Here is a 21,612-nt window from a genome sequence, read left to right on the forward strand (position 1 = left end):
GTTCAATGGCACTTGGAATCTGAACTCTGATGTGCAATTGAAGTCACACACCAAACATCCCTAAATTGTTGATCTATGTGGTCTACCACAATGTGCTTATAAGAATATTTCTAAATGGAACATTTTAATATGCATGGTGATTACATGTAAAGAATATAAGCACTTGAGTACACCCAGAGCTAACATTTGAAATGGAAAATCAAAAGGATCTCAAAAAATGAAATACCTTTCAATATAAATATGCAGCTGAATTTTTTGCCCATGTCTGCTTCAATACAACACGATTTATTTTTGGATAGCATCTTTCTTACAGAAGTATCCCCAAACATTTCACAGCAGATTTCAGTCTAACGTTTGTTAACTCTGCATTCATATATTCATGTTTATATCTTTAGTATCAATTCACTGTCACATATTTTTTCTCAGAACAAGAGATTTTGGTTTGAATCTTAAACAAAAAGTCAATTTCTCTGGAAATTTAAAAGTTTAAAGAAAATAAAGAGACATGGTGGGTGAGGTAATATTTTTTATTGGACCAACTTCTTCGGCTCTGTGTAAGCTCAAAAATGTCTCTCTCTCACCAACAGAAGTTGGTCCAATCAAAGATATTACCTCACCCATCTTGCCTCTTTAATATCCTGGGACCAACACAGCTACAACAACAGTGCATACAAAGAAAATAAATTAAGGCCTAAATAGTATGGCTTTCTTTCTACCAGAAACTGAGCACCTCTGTTTCCACTAAAGTCAATAACGCAAGGTAAGTAAATTGCTTTCCAAAATGCTCCCATAGGAAGACAGCTCCTGTTTAGTTACATTTTCTTTACAGTTCTAAATTTTAAAAAAGCAGGTAAAATTGATCATGCGCAGTATATTCCGGATGATTAACACCTTTAGCAACAGAATATAAAACTAAGTCCCCCTCTGCCATTAAAATACCTTTTGTCATGCTTTTAATCTTCCCTAGAGGGGATGGAACAGAGACGTAAGAACCATCTGAAACCAAAGAAGAGAATGAAGTTTATGGACTTTTCTGAGGACAGTATATATGCCTTTGCTGATAAAAGAAGTGAGGCAATTTTTACTTAAAAAGTAGAGAAAATGTGGGCAAAAATATCACTTTAAAAAACCTGATGGGACTGTGAGCTTGTATTTTTAAACACACATGCTGTACATGCTAGGCCAGATCCTCAGCAGGTGTATTGGCCTAGTTCCATTGGTGTCCATTAGAGCGACAGTGATTTACACTCCCAGAAGGTCGGGCCTAATACAGTCATATATATGGACTGAATTTTCTAAAGAGCTGTGGGTCATATTTGCAAGGCTCAGCATCAACCACTGGAGACAAGATTTCCAAAACACTCACCACCCAAAAGATCACTCTTGTGACACTTATTGGCCAGATTCCCAAAAGATCTGCACTGAAAATCTGGCCACTTGTTTAGATGCCTAAATCAGAGCTGAGCTCTTTTTTAAGATTTGGCCTTGATTGCGGATGCTCAACTTTTAAAAACGTGACCCACACCATCCAGTATACATGTAAGCATCAAAAGAGTGAACTGGTGAAAAAATCTGGGATTTAGCTGTTCCAAGCAGATTTAATTTCTGTGTCTGCATGTGTTAGGGTGACCAGATGTCCCGATTTTATAGGGACAGTATCTATATTTGGGGCTTTGTCTTATATAGGCACTTATTACCCCCCACCCCCTGTCCTGATTTTTCACACTTGCTGTCTGGTCACCCTAGCATGTGTTAGTAGCTTGCTGGAGTTGAAATTCAACGATTTGTGCAAACTCAGCTCTCTGGAGATACACATGCTTCGGAAATGCAGTGTACCCGAACAGAAGCATACTGCACTTAGGCGATCTGGGTTTTCAGGGCCCAATATTAGTCCTATGAATATCACTGGAAATTTTTCTATTCAGTCACTGGGAGCAAATTCGTGCCCTAGGTGAACTGTAAATCCACAGAATCTAAGCAAGGATGCTTCATGTCTCATTGTCTCTGTGGATACTTTTCTTAACAAAATAGAAAACTTTTGTGAGCCCATTCCACAGCTGAGATTAGCAAATTTACTTCTTGCCACTTGTCATTTAGTCAGCAATAGAGAGGGATATTTTTGTAACAAAAAGAGTAATTAATCCTTGATACGGGGCACTTAGGTGGTTTAAGACATTCAAAAATATGAAGGATTGGGTTGAATACAAAAACTTACTGCATACCAATAATCAAAAAGACATCAAAGGACGACAAAACAAAGAGAATACCTAAACAAGGTCTTAAATATGTAGAAAGGTATGCATAATGATTATTAAGGAATGATTTTTATTTCAAAGCTCAGTTTTTAATCTCTAACCAGTATCAAAGTGACAACACCGTTCTAAGATAAAGGAGAAGTTTGGACACAAATCAGAGACCCACAGTTCCTGAAAAACAGGGACACTCATGCCATTAAATTATCTTCAAATATAAACTTACTGTACCAGATAGGGCCCGATCCAAAGCTCACTGATGGCAGGGGGAAAATTATCAGAGATTTCAATGGGCTTTCAAAGGCCCTTCAGACTATAAAGTGACCAGCTTATCAAACTGTACCTCCTCCAGGTTGGGAGTATTCATTACAGGGTGAGTCATCCTGGGGTCTTTTATAATGTTTCAGAAGGGTAACAATGGCATCGTGTCCTAAAAGGAGGAATGATGGATTTGTATATTAAATGTCAATATTCATTACTTATTATTTCTTTATACGAAATTAGGAGAGTTTTAAAATGAACAGTGCTGTTTATGAAAACATATAAAGAAGGTATTCAGTGACTGTGATCAGAAATGTGATATGATTTTGAGCTAGGTGAACATGGGGAAAATCTGGCTGAAAAGAAACAAATGTAATTTTCACCTCAGGTTGGAATGGCATGCTGGGTATGACTACACTAAAATAAACAAACAAAAAACAAACCATGGCTGCAAGTCTCAGAGCCTAGGTCAACTGACAGGCTCCCAGGGGTCACACTCTGGGGCTAAAAATAGCAGTGTAGATGTTCACATAATCAGACAACTCCAAGAGTTGGGACTTCAAGAAACACACCATGAACTATGAGATTTGCTATGAAGTCATGAGAGTTTTCAATACTGAGTAACTGCTTCCATTCCATATTTCAGGGGACAAAAGTCATATTGGACTAAAGCTGGAGCCCATGCTCTGAAACCCAGAGATGGGAGGAGAGTCTCACAGCCTGGGTTCTAGCCCAAGACTGCACATCTATACTGCTATTTTTAGCCCCGTAGCTTGAGCCCTGTGGGCCCAAGTCATTTGACCCAGGCTGTGAGATTTACTGTCGTGGTTTTGTTTCTTTCTTTCTTTTTGCAGTGTAGACATATCCACAAATACTACAGTGATAGATGGCAGTATAAAACCCCAAAGTAAAAGCTGAGAAAAATCTTAATTAAAGTCAATGGGGAAAGAACTAAGACTGAAAATATTTCAGCTACTAAAGTCTCAGTAGACAAAAATATTCTCCATTTTTTCTGGTGAATATTTGTCACTCTGTTTCAGCAAGGAAGCAGAGGGGAATGGTACATGCACAGATTAGTCACTATATTATATTCCGAGTCTCTCACATGCTTTGGTGATTTAAAAAACTCCTCAGCACTTCAAAGTGATGTTTGGGGTTCCGTTCTGCACACTCAGAACTGTAGTTTGAGCTCTCCCTCCTGTTCTCTCCTCTTCACCTATCTCAGATTTTTGAATACTCTTTTAAAAGGAGGAATTCCTTATGCTTTTGAGGCTTTGCTCTTGGTTAATTGGATGCATTTTCAACATCGTGTTTTTAATGCTATTTTGGAATCTCAGAATCCCCACTCCATTATTTCCACTTTTCCCAGTCCAATGGAAAATGATTGGGAAAAATAGCAATTTTATCATGGGTTCTTGCTCCAGGTTTTCTGTTTGCCTCTCACAAAGAGGAGAGCAGAAAAAAAACAGATACATTCAGAATGAGATTGTGATGCAGTGCTCACATACCAAATGCTACCTTTCATTTGAACAGCTCTCTTGGCTCTATTTGCTTGGAAATGTTTTAATTCCCTGCCAACTCAGTGGCACAATTTGTTGGCATTTTCTTAGGGATATTCTTCATCAACAGACTAATGAGTGCAAGCATTTTGGCTCATAATGAGCCCAAACCTGCCAAGGAAATGCCAGTAAGCTCACAAGTGCTGAAAGGCTTCCTCAGTAGAGTTCTAGAGTCCCAAAGATAGTACAGTGCAGCTCTAGCAGAGTCCACTGTGAAATTTTTCCATCTCCTGAGATGATCCCGGGGATTTCATTTGGGAACAAACATAACACTACTTTTGTGTAAAACTGGCTGGTATTTTAATATAGTTGTTGAGGAGGCAAAAATTTCTGCTTGGAGCAAATCTTAAGTAGAGCTATTGGCAACTGATTAATCAAGACAACCTACAACCTACTGATTGATGATATGGTGTTACTTATAACTTTAGCTATTGTATCTTTATATCTACTGTAACTGAACTTCCTATAATTCCAGTAAGTGATTGCTTGCATGCAAGTATTCATTCAAAACCTGGGTCATACAGTTATCAAAATGGGGTTAAGGAAAATGACAACAGATTATTATTTACTCTGCATTGCACAAAGATTAACTGAACACTCATCACCTTAATAATTTGGTTATAATGACACAATAGTAAGTCCAGGATATAATGGCAACTAGTGTCACATGTAAAACATATTTGACATATTCATAAAAAACTCCTAAGGATCATATGTAAGAGTCCTGCTGACTCATCCTGTGGTCAGGTGCTAGTGTTGCCCTGGATCTGAGGGGTGGGTGTACCCCAGAATGTGATCAAGCTAACTGCAACCATATGGTGTGCATTCAGCCACCCTGAAGTAATGAAATAGAACACCACATAGTTAAGGGTTAATTTGGAGACAGGCTTTCAGAAGCAAGGTCAAAACTAGCTACAGTTTCTGCTAATCAGAATGGGAGGAGAGGACAAATACGTGAACAACTAAGACTGAAAAACCTTGGTGGTTGGACAACCTTGAGTCTAGACACCTCTGATATTAAAAGCTTATTGAAAGTTGGAAAAGTGATGATACAGTAGGGGTCATTATGATCTATGTGTTTGGTAGAAGTTAGTTATAAAAGATTCACTAATAGACTGTATTTTGGAGGAGTCCTCTGAAGACATCTTGAGAGACACCCTGTTCCTGACACCCTTTCTCCCCGATGGGTGAGCAACTGGCCACTGCAAACCTGCTGTTAATTACTCAGTACCATTCCAGATGTTAGGTAAATATCTGGGATTGCTTAATTTGTGTGTGTTTAAATCTAATAAACTGCAGTTTTAGATAGACCGTGCTTACTTGCATGAATCTTATCAGACGGAAGTGCTCTGTTCCTGTTGATTTATTCCTTACATGTCCTGTAGTGAAATAGTTAACTTGCCCCTGATGGGGGTTCTGAAAACCCTGGGTAACACTACGACTCTGACCAGAGAAGTTCTGCTGACTCACCTGGCTGCCACCACTGTAAGTTCAAACCAAGGAATATAAATGTGTTTGAGCATCTCTCTACAGTAGAAGAATCCAGGAACAAGAGTGGGATCATACAGGTAGCAAGCCTACGAGCAATGAAACTCAGAAAATGTTTAGACTGAGGTTTATGATTTGATGCTCTATAATGTAACATAAAGGCAAGGAAGTGGGTGAATTTGGACTAGATTAAATGTATGTTAGGAGCAGAATAGGAGAAGCACTTGCATACACAGTGCCTCTAGAATTCATTGGCATTTCAGGGCCAAAGCTACAGCTGCTCTTGTAGGACTCTAATACATTCATGAGACTTTTCCTGTGCCAAGTCTATATCCATTGCACTGTATTTTGTTTAGATGCTCAGAGCTCCTCTTCTTCTGGGAAGGTGTAGAGAAGCAACAACCCACTGGCATGGCGCCTCCTGCTGGTCGTTTTGGGTCTTGGCTCTTCCAGCCCGGAGCGCCCTCTGCAGGCCGGTGTCTTGCCTGCCTTAGGGCCCCCCTGTCCCTCCTGGACCCCGGTCCCCCTTACCCTGGGGTTCTGCCCATCGCAGTGCCCCACAGTCTGGGTCTCCCCTCCCAGGGAAACCCCCAACCTGCTAACCGCACCTTGCCTCAGTGGCTACTGCCAATCATCATCTAGCCACCTTTCACTGGGGCAGATTGCAGTCTGTAATGGTCACTCATCATTGGCAAGAGGTTAGGACCAGCTGCCATTGCCTATTCCCAGGCTGCACTTCGGTAGCCCCAGTACCTTTGTAGGCCTTCACCAAGGCCTGCAGCCTGGGGGTTTACACATATTACTTAGTGGTGGCAGAAAAAGTGTGGGGTCATGAGGGAGGACATGAGGGCTTATCTACACTGGGAAGTTAGTACGCAGTAAGCTAGTGTGTGACTTTAAAGAGCACTAGCTACTCCGCACTAACTTACCATGTGGACACTCTTAGGCCACGTCTACACTACCCGCCGGATTGGCGGGTGGTGATCGATCTATCGGGGATCGATTTAGCTCGTCTAGTGTAGATCGCTCTGCCGTCGACTCCGGAACTCCACCACTGCAAGAGGTGGAAGTAGGGTCGATGGGGGAGCGGCGGCCATCGATCCCGTGCTGCGAGGACGCAAAGTAAGTGTTTCTAAGTCGATCTAAGATACGTCAACTTCAGCTATGCTATTCTCGTAGCTGAAGTTGCGTATCTTAGATCGATCCCCCCTAGTGTAGACCAGGCCCTACTGTGCACTGAATGTGCCCTTGGGCAGATTAGCTTAATTTACTTCCAAAGTGCAGCAAACTACTGAGCACTAAAAACTTGTCTACACTGTGAATTACTGAGCACTAGCAAAGGTGTAAATTTTAGTGCTCACCAGTGTGTCGTGCACTAACTGTCCATGTGGGCCCTGCTGGCATGCACTAAAACCTCCCTAGTGCACATTGATGTAGTCCCATTTCAAAGAGTACTGTATCAACGTGCACTAAGGACCTTTTAGTGGACCCGAGCAGGGGCCACATAGACGGTTAGTGTGTGACATGCTGGTACACACTAGAATTTACACCCCAGCTGGTGTGCACTGATGTAGCATGTACACAGCACTTTGGCAGTCTTAGTGAGCAGTCTGAGTGTCCACTTGGGGAATCAGGGCTGAGTAGCTAGTGTGCACTAACTACTGTGGGCTTTTCCCATGTGTGGACAAGCCCTGAGGAAGTTTTCCACTTGAATTCTGATTCCTCACCAAACCCACAGAAAGACTACTCTACTAGCCCTCTATGTCCTGAGCTATGGAGTGGTGCTATATGCAGGGGTGGGGGAAGGGGACTCCCACATTCTTACACCTGCAGCCTCCCCAGCCCAACAATGGTTGTGCACATGTGGAAAATTTTTCAGCAAGAAACAAAGCTTTGGGGTTGAATAGGAAAATGAAAGAAAAGCAGACCACAAATCTGACATGTTGGGAAGTAATTCTATGAGACACATACAGAAAAGTATAGTAGGAAACACTGAAAAATGCTCTGCTCTGAGGGATTTTTGCAGGAAATCAAGGACTGCTATATTCTAATGCACTGCTTCTTATAATGCCTCTTCCAGCCATAAAAAACAAACCCTCATCCATGTAAAATAGTTCAGAAATTGCATTTTCTGAACTGTCTTTCTGAACAATGGATTTCTTTTACTTTAGCAGCACATTTTTGCAGCTGAGTTTGTGTGGAACCAAAGTGATGTTTAGCAGCCTAGAATATCTGAGAAGATACAGTCCACCTTTGTTTTTCATAACCCTTGATGCCAGGAGCCAGCATGAGATGGTGGGAGCTCCCAACTTACAGATGCTGCAGGGTTATTTTGTACTATTATCTTCTACCCATGGAGTTCCTACGTATTTGCAGCAGAAAGTGGAGAACTGAAATACCTTTTTCATAAGCCCACATCAAACAGGTCTGCTCATCTTTTTCTCCACTAGACCTGCTGGGATCACAGGCTACCAGATTCATATCAGCTCCATTATCCAGTAAAAACTGTACTAGACGAATGTGACCATGGTAGCAAGCACAGTGTAGTCCTAGAACATTAGAGAAGAAAGAACAGTAACTGTGGTAAGCACAATTGTTACAACATAATTGGACTTGTAGTAATAGCTATAAAACTGGAATTGATTTCCTGGATAAAGGAATATATTACCAGACAAAAGACTGGGCACTGTATGAACAGAGAATATTATTCTACAAGAGCCAATTTATTGCATGCCCCATAGTAAATGTCAGTACTTATTTTACCATGTGCAATTCACTACCACAAACATAGGTTAGCAACCTGATAAGGATGTAAGAACAAACAGAAAGAGAAAGGGCTTCCTCATCCAGTTTGAGCAGGTCTCCTCCCTTCTTGTATCTCTGCACTGGTTCCCCATCTATTCGGTGTTCTCCTCCACACTTTCAAAGGACTTCACAGCCCCTCTACCTCCATCTCTGTCCCCAATCCTTATCCACCCAACTTTCTCTCAGGACTGATGCTTTCATCTCCTTAGGCCACTCCCCACTTTGAACCCTCTTCCATGTCCCCATGCTTAATTGGAACAGCTACACAATTAATGTACTACTCCCCCACACACCAAAATTTTCTGAAAAACCACTTGTTATACGAAGTGTGCTAGCTATAAAGACCACATGCTGCTTTGTTTTTGGTCCCTGTACTGTACCTGCTCATGCCTTTAAGGCACAATACTGTCAGGTGCTCTATGCTCTCAATGCCTATTGGCTTCAGTCGGAGTTGAAAATGCTCAGTCCCTTGAAGAACTGGGTACTTAGTCTGTAAGGCTGGAATTTCCAAAGGAGCCTAAGAGTGTGAAGATCTCTTTAAAATTCAGTGGGAGACTGAGGACCTGATTCCCACAGGCAGGCAACTTTGGAAATTCAGGCTTGGAAACGTCCTCTGCTTAGTATATTTCACCGGTTAAAAAGTTTGGTGTTCTCTATATATACAAATAATAAATCACAGTCCTCACGAGCGTACCTGTATGCCCATCTCTTCCTTGATGATTGATGCTTAAAACATTCTGGTCAAGAAGAAATTTTACAAGTTCTATGTTCTTGCCATAGGTACAGGCACTGCAAGAAATAAACAACAAAATAAAAAAGAACTGCCCAGTCCCCAGAAATAGCAAAATTAACTTTGGTTACCTAAAGATTTCAAGGGAGTTACACTGGCATAAAATCCGTGTAAGAGAATGGAGAATCTAAATGTGCAAATGCAGGGTTTATCTGCTAAAACACATATGTGCTATTCTGTTACATTGGAAGTATCCGGAATATCCTGGTGCCAATATCAGACACAGTTGTGCAAAATTAATTGGGTCTGGTCTGCAAGTGCTTTTAAAGAACCGTTTACATTTTCATAAAATTGTGGCCAAAAATATTTAGAACAAAATTTCACACAAATTTTGGTGTGCCACCTTGTTGTTAGGTGAAAAGTCTGGAGGACAGGTGGATTCTGGGTATAATGTGGTCCAAGCTTAGATTCCTTTTGGTCAGAAAAAGGAAAAGAAGCAATGCTTTGTACAGCTGTTGATAAACTTTGAACATCTCTCTCACGCCTGCTATTACCATCTGGTTCTACCTCTTTTCTCTTTCTCCAATGTCTCCTTTGTGGCACCTACCTCTAGCCTTGCCTCTCTCTCAGACATGAGTCTAGCATCCACACCTTCCTGCAGTCCTGCTCCCGCTTAGGTTGAAGTGGTTGTTACTGCCAATTTTGCATGCATCTGTGAGCAGAATTCTATTGACAATGGTGTTTAAATTGTCCTACCTGTGAAAAGCTGTTTCACTGAATATATTTTCCTTAGTCAGACTTTCTGTTCCTGACAGCTGGATTATTTCCTTGACAACTTCAAACTTTCCATTGTAACAAGCACTGAAGAGAAAGTTAGCAGAGCGTTATTGATAATGCTATGAATTACGCCGATGCAATGCAAAGCAATGCTTCTGTGCATTACTCACAGGTGTAAAGGTGTGTCTCCATAAATATTGGCCACATGGGGCTGAACTTCAAAATTGCTTTGGAGTAGGAACTTCACTATTTCATGATGTCCAAATCGAGAACAGAAGTGTAGAGGAACATGGTCTTCATTGTCCTGAGCATTCACTGTCATTTGAATCAGAAAGAGGAAAGTGAACTGTTTATACTCACTTTTTCAGAGAGAGAGAGTTTGCGCATGCACACTGTGAAACCCCAAAACAGTTAACTGACTACATATTTATGGGCCTGCTCCCGCTCCACTGAAGTTAATGGGACTACACTAGGTCTACACTAGGACTTTAGGTCGAATTTAACAGCGTTAAATGGATGTAAACCTGCACCCGTCCACAGGATGAAGCCCTTTATTTCGACTTAAAGGGCTCTTAAAATCGATTTCCTTACTCCACCCCTGACAAGTGGATTAGTGCTTAAATCGGCCTTGCCGGGTCGAATTTGGGGTACTGTGGACACAATTCGACGGTATTGGCCTCCGGGAGCTATCCCAGAGTGCTCCATTGTGACCGCTCTGGACAGCACTCTCAACTCAGATGCACTGGCCAGGTAGACAGGAAAAGAACTGCGAACTTTTGAATCTCATTTCCTGTTTGGTCAGCGTGGCAAGCTGCAGGTGACCATGCAGAGCTCATCAGCAGAGGTGACCATGATGGAGTCCCAGAATCGCAAAAGAGCTCCAGCATGGACTGAACGGGAGGTACGGGATCTGATCGCTGTATGGGGAGAGGAATCTGTGCTATCAGAACTCCGTTCCAGTTTTCGAAATGCCAAAGCCTTTGTCAAAATCTCCCAGGGTATGAAGGACAGAGGCCATAACAGGGTCCCGAACCAGTGCCACGTGAAACTTAAGGAGCTGAGGCAAGCCTACCAGAAAACCAGAGAGGCGAATGGCCGCTCCGGCTCAGAGCCCCAAACATGCCGCTTCTATGATGAGCTGCATGCCATTTTAGGGGGTTCAGCCACCACTACCCCAGCCGTGTTGTTTGACTCCTTCAATGGAGATGGAGGCAACACGGAAGCAGGTTTTGGGGATGAAGAAGATGATGATGATTATGAAGTTGTAGATAGCTCACAGCAAGCAAGCGGAGAAACCGCTTTTCCCGACAGCCAGGAACTGTTTCTCACCCTGGACCTGGAGCCAGTACCATTCGAACCAACCCAAGGCTGCCTCCTGGACCCGGCAGGCGGAGAAGGGACCTCCGGTGAGTGTACCTTTTAAAATACTATACATGGTTTAAAAGCAAGCATGTGAAAAGATTACTTTGCCCTGGCATTTGCGGCTCTCCTGGATGTACTCCCAAAGCCTTTGCAAAAGGTTTCTGGGGAGGGCAGCCTTATTCCATCCACCATGGTAGGACACTTTACCACTCCAGGCCAGTAACACGTACTCGGGAATCATTGTACAACAAAGCATTGCAGTGTATGTTTGCTGGCGTTCAAACAACATCCGTTCTTTATCTCTCTGTGTTATCCTCAGGAGAGTGAGATATCATTCATGGTCACCTGGTTGAAATAGGGTGCTTTTCTTCAGGGGACACTCAGAGGAGCCCGTTCCTGCTGGGCTGTTTGCCTGTGGCTGAACAGAAATGTTCCCTGCTGTTAGCCATGGGGAAGGGGGAGGGTTGAGGGGGTAGCCACGTGGTGGGGGGAGGCAAAATGCGACCTTGTAATGAAAGCACATGTGCTATGTATGTAATGTTAACAGCAAGGTTTGCCCTGAAAGAGCGTAGCCACTGTTTTATAAAATGTGTCTTTTTAAATACCGCTGTCTCTTTTTTTTCTCCACCAGCTGCATGTGTTTCAATGATCACAGGATCTTCTCCTTCCCAGAGGCTAGTGAAGATTAGAAAGAAAAAAAAAACGCACTCGTGATGAAATGTTCTCTGAGCTCATGCTGTCCTCCCACACTGACAGAGCACAGATGAATGTGTAGAGGCAAATAATGTCAGAGTGCAGGAAAGCACAAAATGACCGGGAGGAGAGGTGGCAGGTTGAAGAGAGTAAGTGGCGGGCTGAAGAGAGTAAGTGGAGGGCTGAAGAGAGGGCTGAAGATCAAATGTGGTGGCAGCGTGATGAGAGGAGGCAGGATTCAATGCTGAGGCTGCTGGAGGACCAAACCAGTATGCTCCAGTGTATGGTTTAGCTGCAGCAAAGGCAGCTGGAGCACAGACTGCCACTACAGCCCCTGTGTAACCAACTGCCCTCCTCCCCAAGTTCCATAGCCTCCACACCCAGATGCCCAAGAACGCGGTGGGGGGGCCACCGGCCAACCAGGCACTCTGCCACAGAGGATTGCCCCAAAAAAAGAAGGCTGGCATTCAATAAATTTTAAAGTTGTAAACTTTTAAAGTGCTGTGTGGCATTTTCCTTCCCTCCTCCACCACCCCTCCTGGGCTACCTTGGTAGTCATCCCCCTATTTGTGTGATGAATGAATAAAGAATGCATGAATGTGAAGCAACAATGACTTTATTGCCTCTGCAAGCAATGATCGAAGGGAGGAAGGGAGGGTGGCTGGCTTACAGGGAAGTAGAGTGAACCAAGCGGCGAGGGGTTTCATCAAGGAGAAACAAAGAGAACTTTCACACCGTAGCCTGGCCAGTCATGAAACTGGTTTTCAAAGCTTCTCTGATGCTTGCCGCGCCCTCCTGTGCTCTTCTAACCGCCCTGGTGTCTGGCTGCGTGTAACCAGCAGCCAGGCGATTTGCCTCAACCTCCCACCCCGCCATAAACGTCTCCCCCTTACTCTCACAGATATTGTGGAGCACACAGCAAGCAGTACTAACAGTGGGAATATTGGTTTCGCTGAGGTCTAAGCGAGTCAGTAAACTGCGCCAGCGCGCCTTTAAACGTCCAAATGCACATTCTACCACCATTCTGCACTTGCTCAGCCTGTAGTTGAACAGCTCCTGACTACTGTCCAGGCTGCCTGTGTTCGGCTTTGTGAGCCATGGCATTAAGGGGTAGGCTGTGTCCCCAAGGATACATATAGGCATTTCAACGTCCCCAACAGTTATTGTCTGGTCTGGGAATAAAGTCCCTTCCTGCAGCTTTTGAAACAGACCAGAGTTCCTGAAGATGCGAGCGTCATGTACCTTTCCCAGCCATCCCACATTGATGTCGATGAAACGTCCCTTATGATCCACCAGAGCTTGCAGCACTATTGAAAAGTACCCCTTGCGGTTTATGTACTTGCCGGCTTGGTGCTCCGGTGCCAAGATAGGGATATGGGTTCCGTCTATGGCCCCACCACAGTTAGGGAATCCCATTGCAGCAAAGCCATCCACTATGACCTGCACATTTCCCAGGGTCATTTCCCTTGATATCAGCAGATCTTTGATTGCGTGGGCTACTTGCATCACAGCAGCCCCCACAGTAGATTTGCCCACTCCAAATTGATTCCCAACTGACCGGTAGCTGTCTGGCGTTGCAAGCTTCCACAGGGCTATCGCCACTCGCTTCTCAACTGTGAGGGCTGCTCTCATCTTGGTATTCATGCGCTTCAGGGCAGGGGAAAGCAAGTCACAAAGTTCCATGAAAGTGCCCTTATGCATGCAAAAGTTTCACAGCCACTGGGAATCATCCCAGACCTGCAACACTATGCGGTCCCACCAGTCTGTGCTTGTTTCCCAAGCCCAGAATCGGCATTCCACAGAATGAACCTGCCCCATTAGCACCATGATGAATGCATTGGCAGGGCCCATGCTTTCAGAGAAATCTGTGTCCATGTCCTGATCACTCACATGACCGCGCTGATGTCGCCTCCTTGCCCGGTATCGCTCTGCCAGGTTCTGGTGCTGCATATACTGCTGGATAATGCGTGTGGTGTTTAATGTGCTCCTAATTGCCAAAGTGAGCTGAGCAGCCTCCATGCTTGCCTTGGTATGGCGTCCGCACAGAAAAAAGGCGTGGAACGATTGTCTGCCGTTGCTCTGACAGAGTGAGGGGCGACTGACGACACGGCTTACAGGGTTGGCTTCAGGGAGCTAAAATCAACAAAGGGGGTGGCTTTACATCAAGGAGTATTTCAGGCAGGACTTCACGGAGGGTTCCAATAATAAATGGTGCACCTAAGTTATTGTTCTTATTGGAACAAGGAGGTTAGTCTGGCCTCTGATTGATACATGGCTAGATTTACCTCGCTGCACCTTCCCTGTGAGTGACTACAGTGTGACCTAGAGGAATGAGTCCCCTAGACAGGGGAGGGGGGGAAGCAAATGAGTACAAAACAAATCTGGTCTATTTCCACTCCATCTATCTTTTACATCTTTGGCTGGCAGCAGATGGTGCAGAAGGACTGCATGCCATCCACATCTCATGGCTGCTCGGCAGAAGATGGTACAATACGACTGCTAGCCATCCTCATCTCTTGCCTGCCTGGCAGAAGATGGTACAATACGACTGCTAGCCATCCTCATCTCTTGCCTGCCCGGCAGAAGATGGTACAGTACGACTGCTAGCAATCCGTATCGCCTGCCTGCTCACCATAAGATGGTTCAATAGGACTGACTGCAGGACTAAAGAGAATGACCTGGTCAAGTCACTCCAAATTTAGTCCCTGTGCCCATGTCTGTCCAGGCGCTCCCGGCTGACGTGGCCAGCAACACCTCGGACATGACGATGACGGCTACCAGTCGTATTGCACCGTCTGCTGCCACAAGGCAATGGGTTGCTGCTACTGTGTAGCAATGCAATACCACGTCTGCCAGCACCCAGGAGACATAGGGTGACGGTTACCTGAGCGGGCTCCATGCTTGCCGTGGTATGGCATCTGCACAGGTAACTCAGGAAAAAAGGCGCGAAACGATTGTCTGCCCTTGCTTTCACAGAGGGAGGGAGGGAGGGAAGGGGGGCCTGACGATATGTACCCAGAACCACCCGCGACAATGTTTTAGCCCCATCAGGCATTGGGATCTCAACCCAGAATTCCAATGGGCAGCGGAGACTGCGGGAACTGTGGAATAGCTATCCACAGTGCAACGCTCCGGAAGTCGACTCTAGCCTCGCCACTGTGGAAGCACTCCGCCGAGTTAATGCACTTAGAGCATTTTCTGTGGGGACACACACACTCGAATATATAAAACCGATTTCTAAAAAACTGACTTTTATAAATTCGACCTAATTCCGTAGTGTAGACATACCCTTAGTGACCCTTAGAAAGTGGATTACTGCCAGTGTATTAACATTGTGAAACAAAACTATGATCCAAAGGTGTTAGGCATAAGAAAACAATCACCTGAATTATTTCAAATGAGAGGAACAAAATTCATTCACTAAAAAAAATCAGGAAGAAAATCTTTCATTGCTGTTCTCTGGAGTGGAAATCCAGAGTTATTTTTAAAGACTATATTATGCTCCTTAAGTACCAGTATTAGAACCATGGAACCAGTAGCAATTACAGAGTGACAGAAAAAAAGATGAAAACAGAAGTACAGAAGACACAAATAAGGATATAGTGTTTCATGGCATTAATAAAAATCATTTATAAAAAGCAAACAAAGAAAAAAGGTATTTCCCTCTTCTGGATTTCCCAAGTTTTCCCCTTTCCCGTATGGCAATGTTCTAGACCTCAATCCTGCAAAGTCTTAGAGTCATAGAGTTTAAGGCCAGAATGGACCACCGGAGAATCTAGTCTGACTTCCTTTATTATACAGACTCCACTGGCATGCTAAACCCAAATCCTCAAAATTAGACTAAAGCCCACAGGATACTAGACTATTATGAGCCACACGCAGAGAACAGGAGGGACCAAGGTACATCAGTGCCCTAGGGCCCCACAATGGCAGGGAAATGATCATGTGAGATATACCCAGATAATCCTGCCAAGTGACCTGCACCCACTCACTGAAGAGGAAGGTAAAAACCTCATTAGGACACTGCCAATCTGATTGAGGAGAAAATTCCTTCCCAACCCCACATATGGTGACCAGTTAGACCCTGAGCATGTGGGCAAGAACCAGCCAGCCAAGCACTTGCAAGAGAGGATGCTTGGCCCTTCAGAGCCCTGAGCCTCCCACCTCCAATGTCCCATCTCTAGTCATGGCCATTCCTGATGCTTCAGAGGAGAGATTAAAAAGAAAAAAAGAAAGGTACACACATTTTATTTTACACCCAGGAATGGTCCAAGATATGGAACTACTCTTTTGAGTGATGTTAAGCAGGTACATAAATCTTTGCAGGATTGGAATAAGAAATTTTGAGGCAGGGACAGTCTCTATCTCTGTCTCTTGTACATAATTATACATGGAAGACATACCACTGTATGAGAGTTTGGGATGGTTGCATTATTCTTGAAAGGCAGTAACATTTTATAGCAGTGTCATGGATTTTGTATGTGGTGGCATATATTTTACAAAAATATAATCTACAAATGTTTTAGAGAGAATTTTTTAAAATGTATTGAGACAATTTCTTGCCTTCCTCCACCTGTAAAGCCAGTTGCCTTAGTTACCATGTAACTGTATAAGCCTGAGAAGGAAAGCAAAATTAAAATGAATTAATTTTAAAAATAATTCAAATAATTCAAATCCACCAAGGGTCCTGTTGTGAAACCAATGCTCTAAACTTCTGTAGGATTATTATTTCCCAGTTTAGTTAATATAGTTTTCTAAAAAAAATCTTGGGGGACAGATTATACTAATTAGCAATGGGTGAACTTCAGAAGAGTTGGGGTGAAATCCTGGTCCCACTGAAGTCAATGGCAAATCTCCCATTGACTTCAGTAGGGTCAGGATTTCTCTCTTGAAGCTTTGAGTCATATATTCCTAAATGCTTTGCTGAATTAGGGCTTTGTTTCAGTTAGCACTCAAAAAATTAGCAAAAATGCTTTTTTAATTGAAATACAATATCAGACAAAATCTTCCTCCTGTAAGTAGTAGCTTCTACTGGGGAAGTTTCTTCCTAATCCTCTCAATTAGCCGCTGAAGCTTGGGAGCCACAAAGTACTTTTAATGTGTCTCCTATGGCTCTTCGCAACTCATGATATTAAAACACTGTGATTTAATTATTAATCAAAGTTATTAACCAATCAGAATGCTTTTACTATGTTATTAACCAATGGTAGAATACTTGGTCAGTCATTTTGCTGTGTATGTGTGTGTGTGTGTACATGTACACAAATTGATATAGTAAATGAAACCATGAATTCACATTACTTTGGTTCTTTTGGGTAATGCTGATCCCTAGTTCGGCTCCTTAACCACTGAGTATCTGAGGTCTGAGTATCACTGATCTAAAGTAACTGTGGATGTTCACAGTACCCCTTATTGTTCACCACCCTTTTGGAGCCTACAAGCTCTTGGCTTCAATGATCTATTGTGGCAATAAGTTTCATGGGTTAGTTATGCATTGTGCAAAATCAGTATTCAGTTTTTTGCTTTTCAGGTCCATCAACTGTCCTTTTGTTTTTGTATTCTGAGAAGGGGTAAATAGCCTACAGTTTCATTTCTCTCTAGACCATTCATTATTCTGTATAGCTCTATTGTGTCACCTTTGATGTCTTACTATTGTCATCTGTCATGGTGCCAGAGGCTAACTCATTTGGAACTAGTATAAATGAGAAGGAAATAAAATGTCAAAGTTCAACTGTCCTGGAAGACTTTCAGTTTGATAAGCCCTCCAAGTGGCCTGAGAGGCAGGAGTGCTTCTCCACACTCCAAACCACAACAAAGAGCAAGCACGGAGAGCGTGGTGAAGCACAGCTTGGCACGTTCATTTATGCCCTGGAGAGTGAAGCTGAAACTATTTATAAAGCATTTCCTTTTGCTGAGGTGGGAGATAAGAATAACATTGACATTGTTTTTTAAAAAATGCAATGAGCATTTTCATTCCCAAAAGGAATGTAGTAGACAAACAGGGATATATTCCCCAAGGGAGCAGAGGCCCAGAGAAAGCATGAAAGCTTTCATAAGGTAATGATAGGAACAGGGAATGCATTGTGATTTTGGCATCAGTAAGGAAGAATGTATAGAGATCTTCTAACAGTTGGATTTTAAAAAAGGAACTTTTAGAAAAATTACCAGTAATGTCTGAGCTAACCCTGGGACAGCTGGTGCTGCTGGTGTGGCAGTCTGAGACAGCAAAATGTAAGTCAACCAGCAAGAAAATAGTAGATGCATGGTAAATAAAGAAGAAAAGAATAAATTCCAATTGGGAAAAAAGAGAAGCACAATACAAAATTACCTTTCAGACCATCAAATAACGTGGGCAGAAATATGACAGGTATGGCAACTGACAACTAGCAGAATAAAAAAAAAAGGAGACAAGGAAATAGCCCAAGTGATGGTGAGTGATACCTGTTTACAGGATCTGTATTCAAAAACAAAGGGGCTTGTCCTGTTAATCTTAAAATCTATCTAATTTCAATTTAACTTTAATTGGCAGAGGTGATTGTGATTGCAGAGAGACTTTTAACAAGATGAGCCACAACCCAGGGTAAGGTTCAGTAGTCTGAAGGGGCAGATAAGTTTCCTAGGTTAATTAAAAACCCATAGGACCTACACAGGCAATGAATACATGTTTGACAACCACTGCAGCAATCTACTAGGCTGAACCATGGTCACTGATATGGGCTTCATAAAAGGCAGAAGAAAAAAAATGCATTATACCTGTGTAAAGACAAAGGACATCTTGTCTACTAGCTATTGACTACTTTTCTAGACTTTTAGAGATTCTACTTCTTACTATACCCACTAGGTTGCAAAACAGATAAAAGGCATCTTTTCTCATTTTGAAGGAATAGTTACCCATAACAGACCACAATCTGCCAATTTAGAATTCCACGCTTTTGAGAAACAATGATTTCAAGAATATTACTTCCAACTCCCATCTCTCTTGAGGGAACAGAATCTAAAAGAGAGCATTCTAAAAATATAAATGTGAACCTTGCCTCCATGTTCTGCTGAGTTAATAGGGAAACCCCCATAGCAGGCACCAAAGTAAGACAGTTCAGCTGCTTAGGAGTCCACAGTTAAGAATAATATTGTCAAACTCAGAGGCAAATCTTCCACCTAAGTGACCCTGTTCAAAGGATGTGAAGCTGAGAAACAATAAATATAAAAGGTCTCAGTCTTTCTTCTTCAGCCATCAGAATGAATATCAAAGTTTATCCAGTCTTGATAATCCTGGAGACAGAATAAAATAGGACAGCACCTGCTGTTGTTATAGGGCATAGATGCACCAATATTCCAAGAGTCTTCATTCTGCATCCAAGAGTGAGACTGATCAAGATACTCAGCAGCATGGAAGAAACAGGTGGCATCTTCAGATGGTTCCAAACCCAGCAGAATTGCTATATGACTCTACTTGAAATGTTCCTTTAGTGAATGGAGATAATGCTGTTGAGAAGAGCCTGAAGACTATTAAACTAGAGTCTACAGTCCTAGGATTTTATCAGCTAAATGAATCAGCTGGACAAAACTCTCTTGAAGGGATGTGTTGTGTTTCTTTCAATCTGCAGCAGAAAGAGAGGCAGCAGGGAGATGAGGAAAGAAGTTCTACAGTGAAATATGATGTGTGTGTGTGTTACTTTAGGGATAGTTCTCTCTTCTTATTCTAAGAAAGTTCCTTGTTCAGTGTTAGAAGAAAGTGATTCTTTACCATTGTCACATGACAGAAGGATCAAGTTACATGAATAGTAGCATTGACTATGAAACTACTCACATGTGTAAGGATTTCTGACATGAAGAAATGTTTGTGGGATCTGATCCAAAATCTGCATGTTTTGTATTTAACCTAATAATAAAGCATTTTCTACTATTATACAGTTTTATTTGGATTTTTAAAATAGATATTGAACTTACCGAGATACAACATAATGCAAATATGTAAAAATAATGAATACATACATAATATAAACAGTATATTAAAATAATGGGAGCACAGAGGGAGTGATGAAAAGAGGAGAGAAAGATAAAAACATGAAAAAACATACAAAAATGAGATTTTTCATGCTAAACAAATCAAGGTCAGCAATTAGATATTTTCAATATTAAGGGAATTTCAAGTGATAATAGTTCATAAAGGTAAATTAGACTTTTAAAATGTATTAGTGGCCTTAAATAAATTGAGAGTTTATAAGAATCTGATCAAAATGCACTGCCACTGTCTTGGTAGGGCCACAATATTTAAGAAAAATGTTTTATTTATCTGGTTATTTTACTAAGAGTTCGCTTCCAATAGTGTTTATATTGCATGTCAGGGAATTCCATGTAAACAAACTATAGGACTAGCATTTGGAGAGAGAGTGCACTCTGCTTGCAGCCTATTGGTTACAATATAAAATACATGAATAATGCATTTGTGTATTTCCTTTTATATATCTCTATGATGGAGATGAAGTAGAACATTGGCACGCCCTGGATTTTGTAGATGTTAGTAAAGTTTGGCCATACTTTGACCTTTTCATTACGTTGCAGTGGTCACTGCTTTTCTTTCTCTATTTCAGAGTCCTGAGAGATATGAATTAAATGTCCAACCAAGTCAGTATATATTAAAACGAAGAAGTCAAACTCATGAAACATATTGCTGAATTTCTGAATCTGTTTTCAGATTCCTTTGGCTAATTTTATATCATGAATTATTTTTATTCTTAAATGTTTATGAGTTCTTCCTCTGTTACCATGGTGATCTCAAGTTTCAAAATGTAGTACTTCGGGGGTAAGACATTTTCAGCTTTCTTTGCTTTTTCAATTGAGGAATGTACAAATTTTAAAATAAATAATCTTGAAGGGGGCCCTAATTTCCTCTTCTTTTGGAATATATTAACTAAGTGATAATAAGCCTTTTACAGCCTTGTATAGTGAATGCACATCTCTTCTCCTCTCCCTCTTCCCCTTTATTATAATTATACTGGTTCAGTGCGCACATATCAAGACTTAAATATGAAGGGCTCACTGTTCAAAAACATATTTACAAATCTGAGTCATGCTGTTTCCCCATTTTTTTCTAATGAGTGAGTAGGAGGGATGTAATACATTCATGACTCTCAGAGAACATGTTAAATTTATACTCCCAGATACCAGTAAGTAGGAGGAGTGTGGGTGCAGACACAGTAACAGTGTCACTTGCAGAACAGGTCTATGATATTGCGGAAATCATGTATATGAATGATGCTGTTTTTGCACCACTGATTTTGGAGCTGTGCACAGAAAACCTGAGTCCTGTGTGAAATGATCAAAGGAAAAAGACATATGGACGATTGCCTTTTGTACTGTATCTTTAGCAAAGGATAGTATATCGATAGATATGAGAGCGAAAGCGAGATTAGAATAGATATAGATATACCCACACATATATAGAGAGAGACCCCAGTTCAGGACAACATTTTTATTCAGAACAGCACTGAATCATGTGCTTAACTCTAAGCATGTGCTCATAATCCACTGAAGTTTATGGAAGTTATGCATATGCTTAAGTGCTGTCATGAATAGGGATGGATTTCAGCACATGCTCAAGTGCTTTCCTGAATTTAGGATTTAGAATTTAGGCCATTTACTGCAGGCTTGAGAATGCAGTACTCACATATACAAAACTTCCACA

General features: G+C 42.1%; 1 protein-coding gene across 1 annotated transcript in view; it reads right to left on the reverse strand.

The window, feature by feature from the left end:
* TNNI3K (TNNI3 interacting kinase) overlaps positions 1–21,612 on the reverse strand; it is a 172,343-nt gene that overhangs the window by 108,569 nt on the left and 42,162 nt on the right. The window contains exons 8-13 of the mRNA XM_077824517.1: positions 10,043–10,187; positions 9,852–9,956; positions 9,060–9,154; positions 7,960–8,109; positions 2,596–2,682; positions 940–996 (exon numbers count right to left, since the gene is read on the reverse strand). Coding sequence (XP_077680643.1) covers positions 940–996; positions 2,596–2,682; positions 7,960–8,109; positions 9,060–9,154; positions 9,852–9,956; positions 10,043–10,187 — 639 coding nt within the window. The remainder of the gene's footprint in view (positions 1–939; positions 997–2,595; positions 2,683–7,959; positions 8,110–9,059; positions 9,155–9,851; positions 9,957–10,042; positions 10,188–21,612) is intronic.

This window comes from Eretmochelys imbricata, chromosome 8, assembly GCF_965152235.1.
Source record: "Eretmochelys imbricata isolate rEreImb1 chromosome 8, rEreImb1.hap1, whole genome shotgun sequence".
NCBI lineage: Eukaryota > Metazoa > Chordata > Testudines > Cheloniidae > Eretmochelys > Eretmochelys imbricata.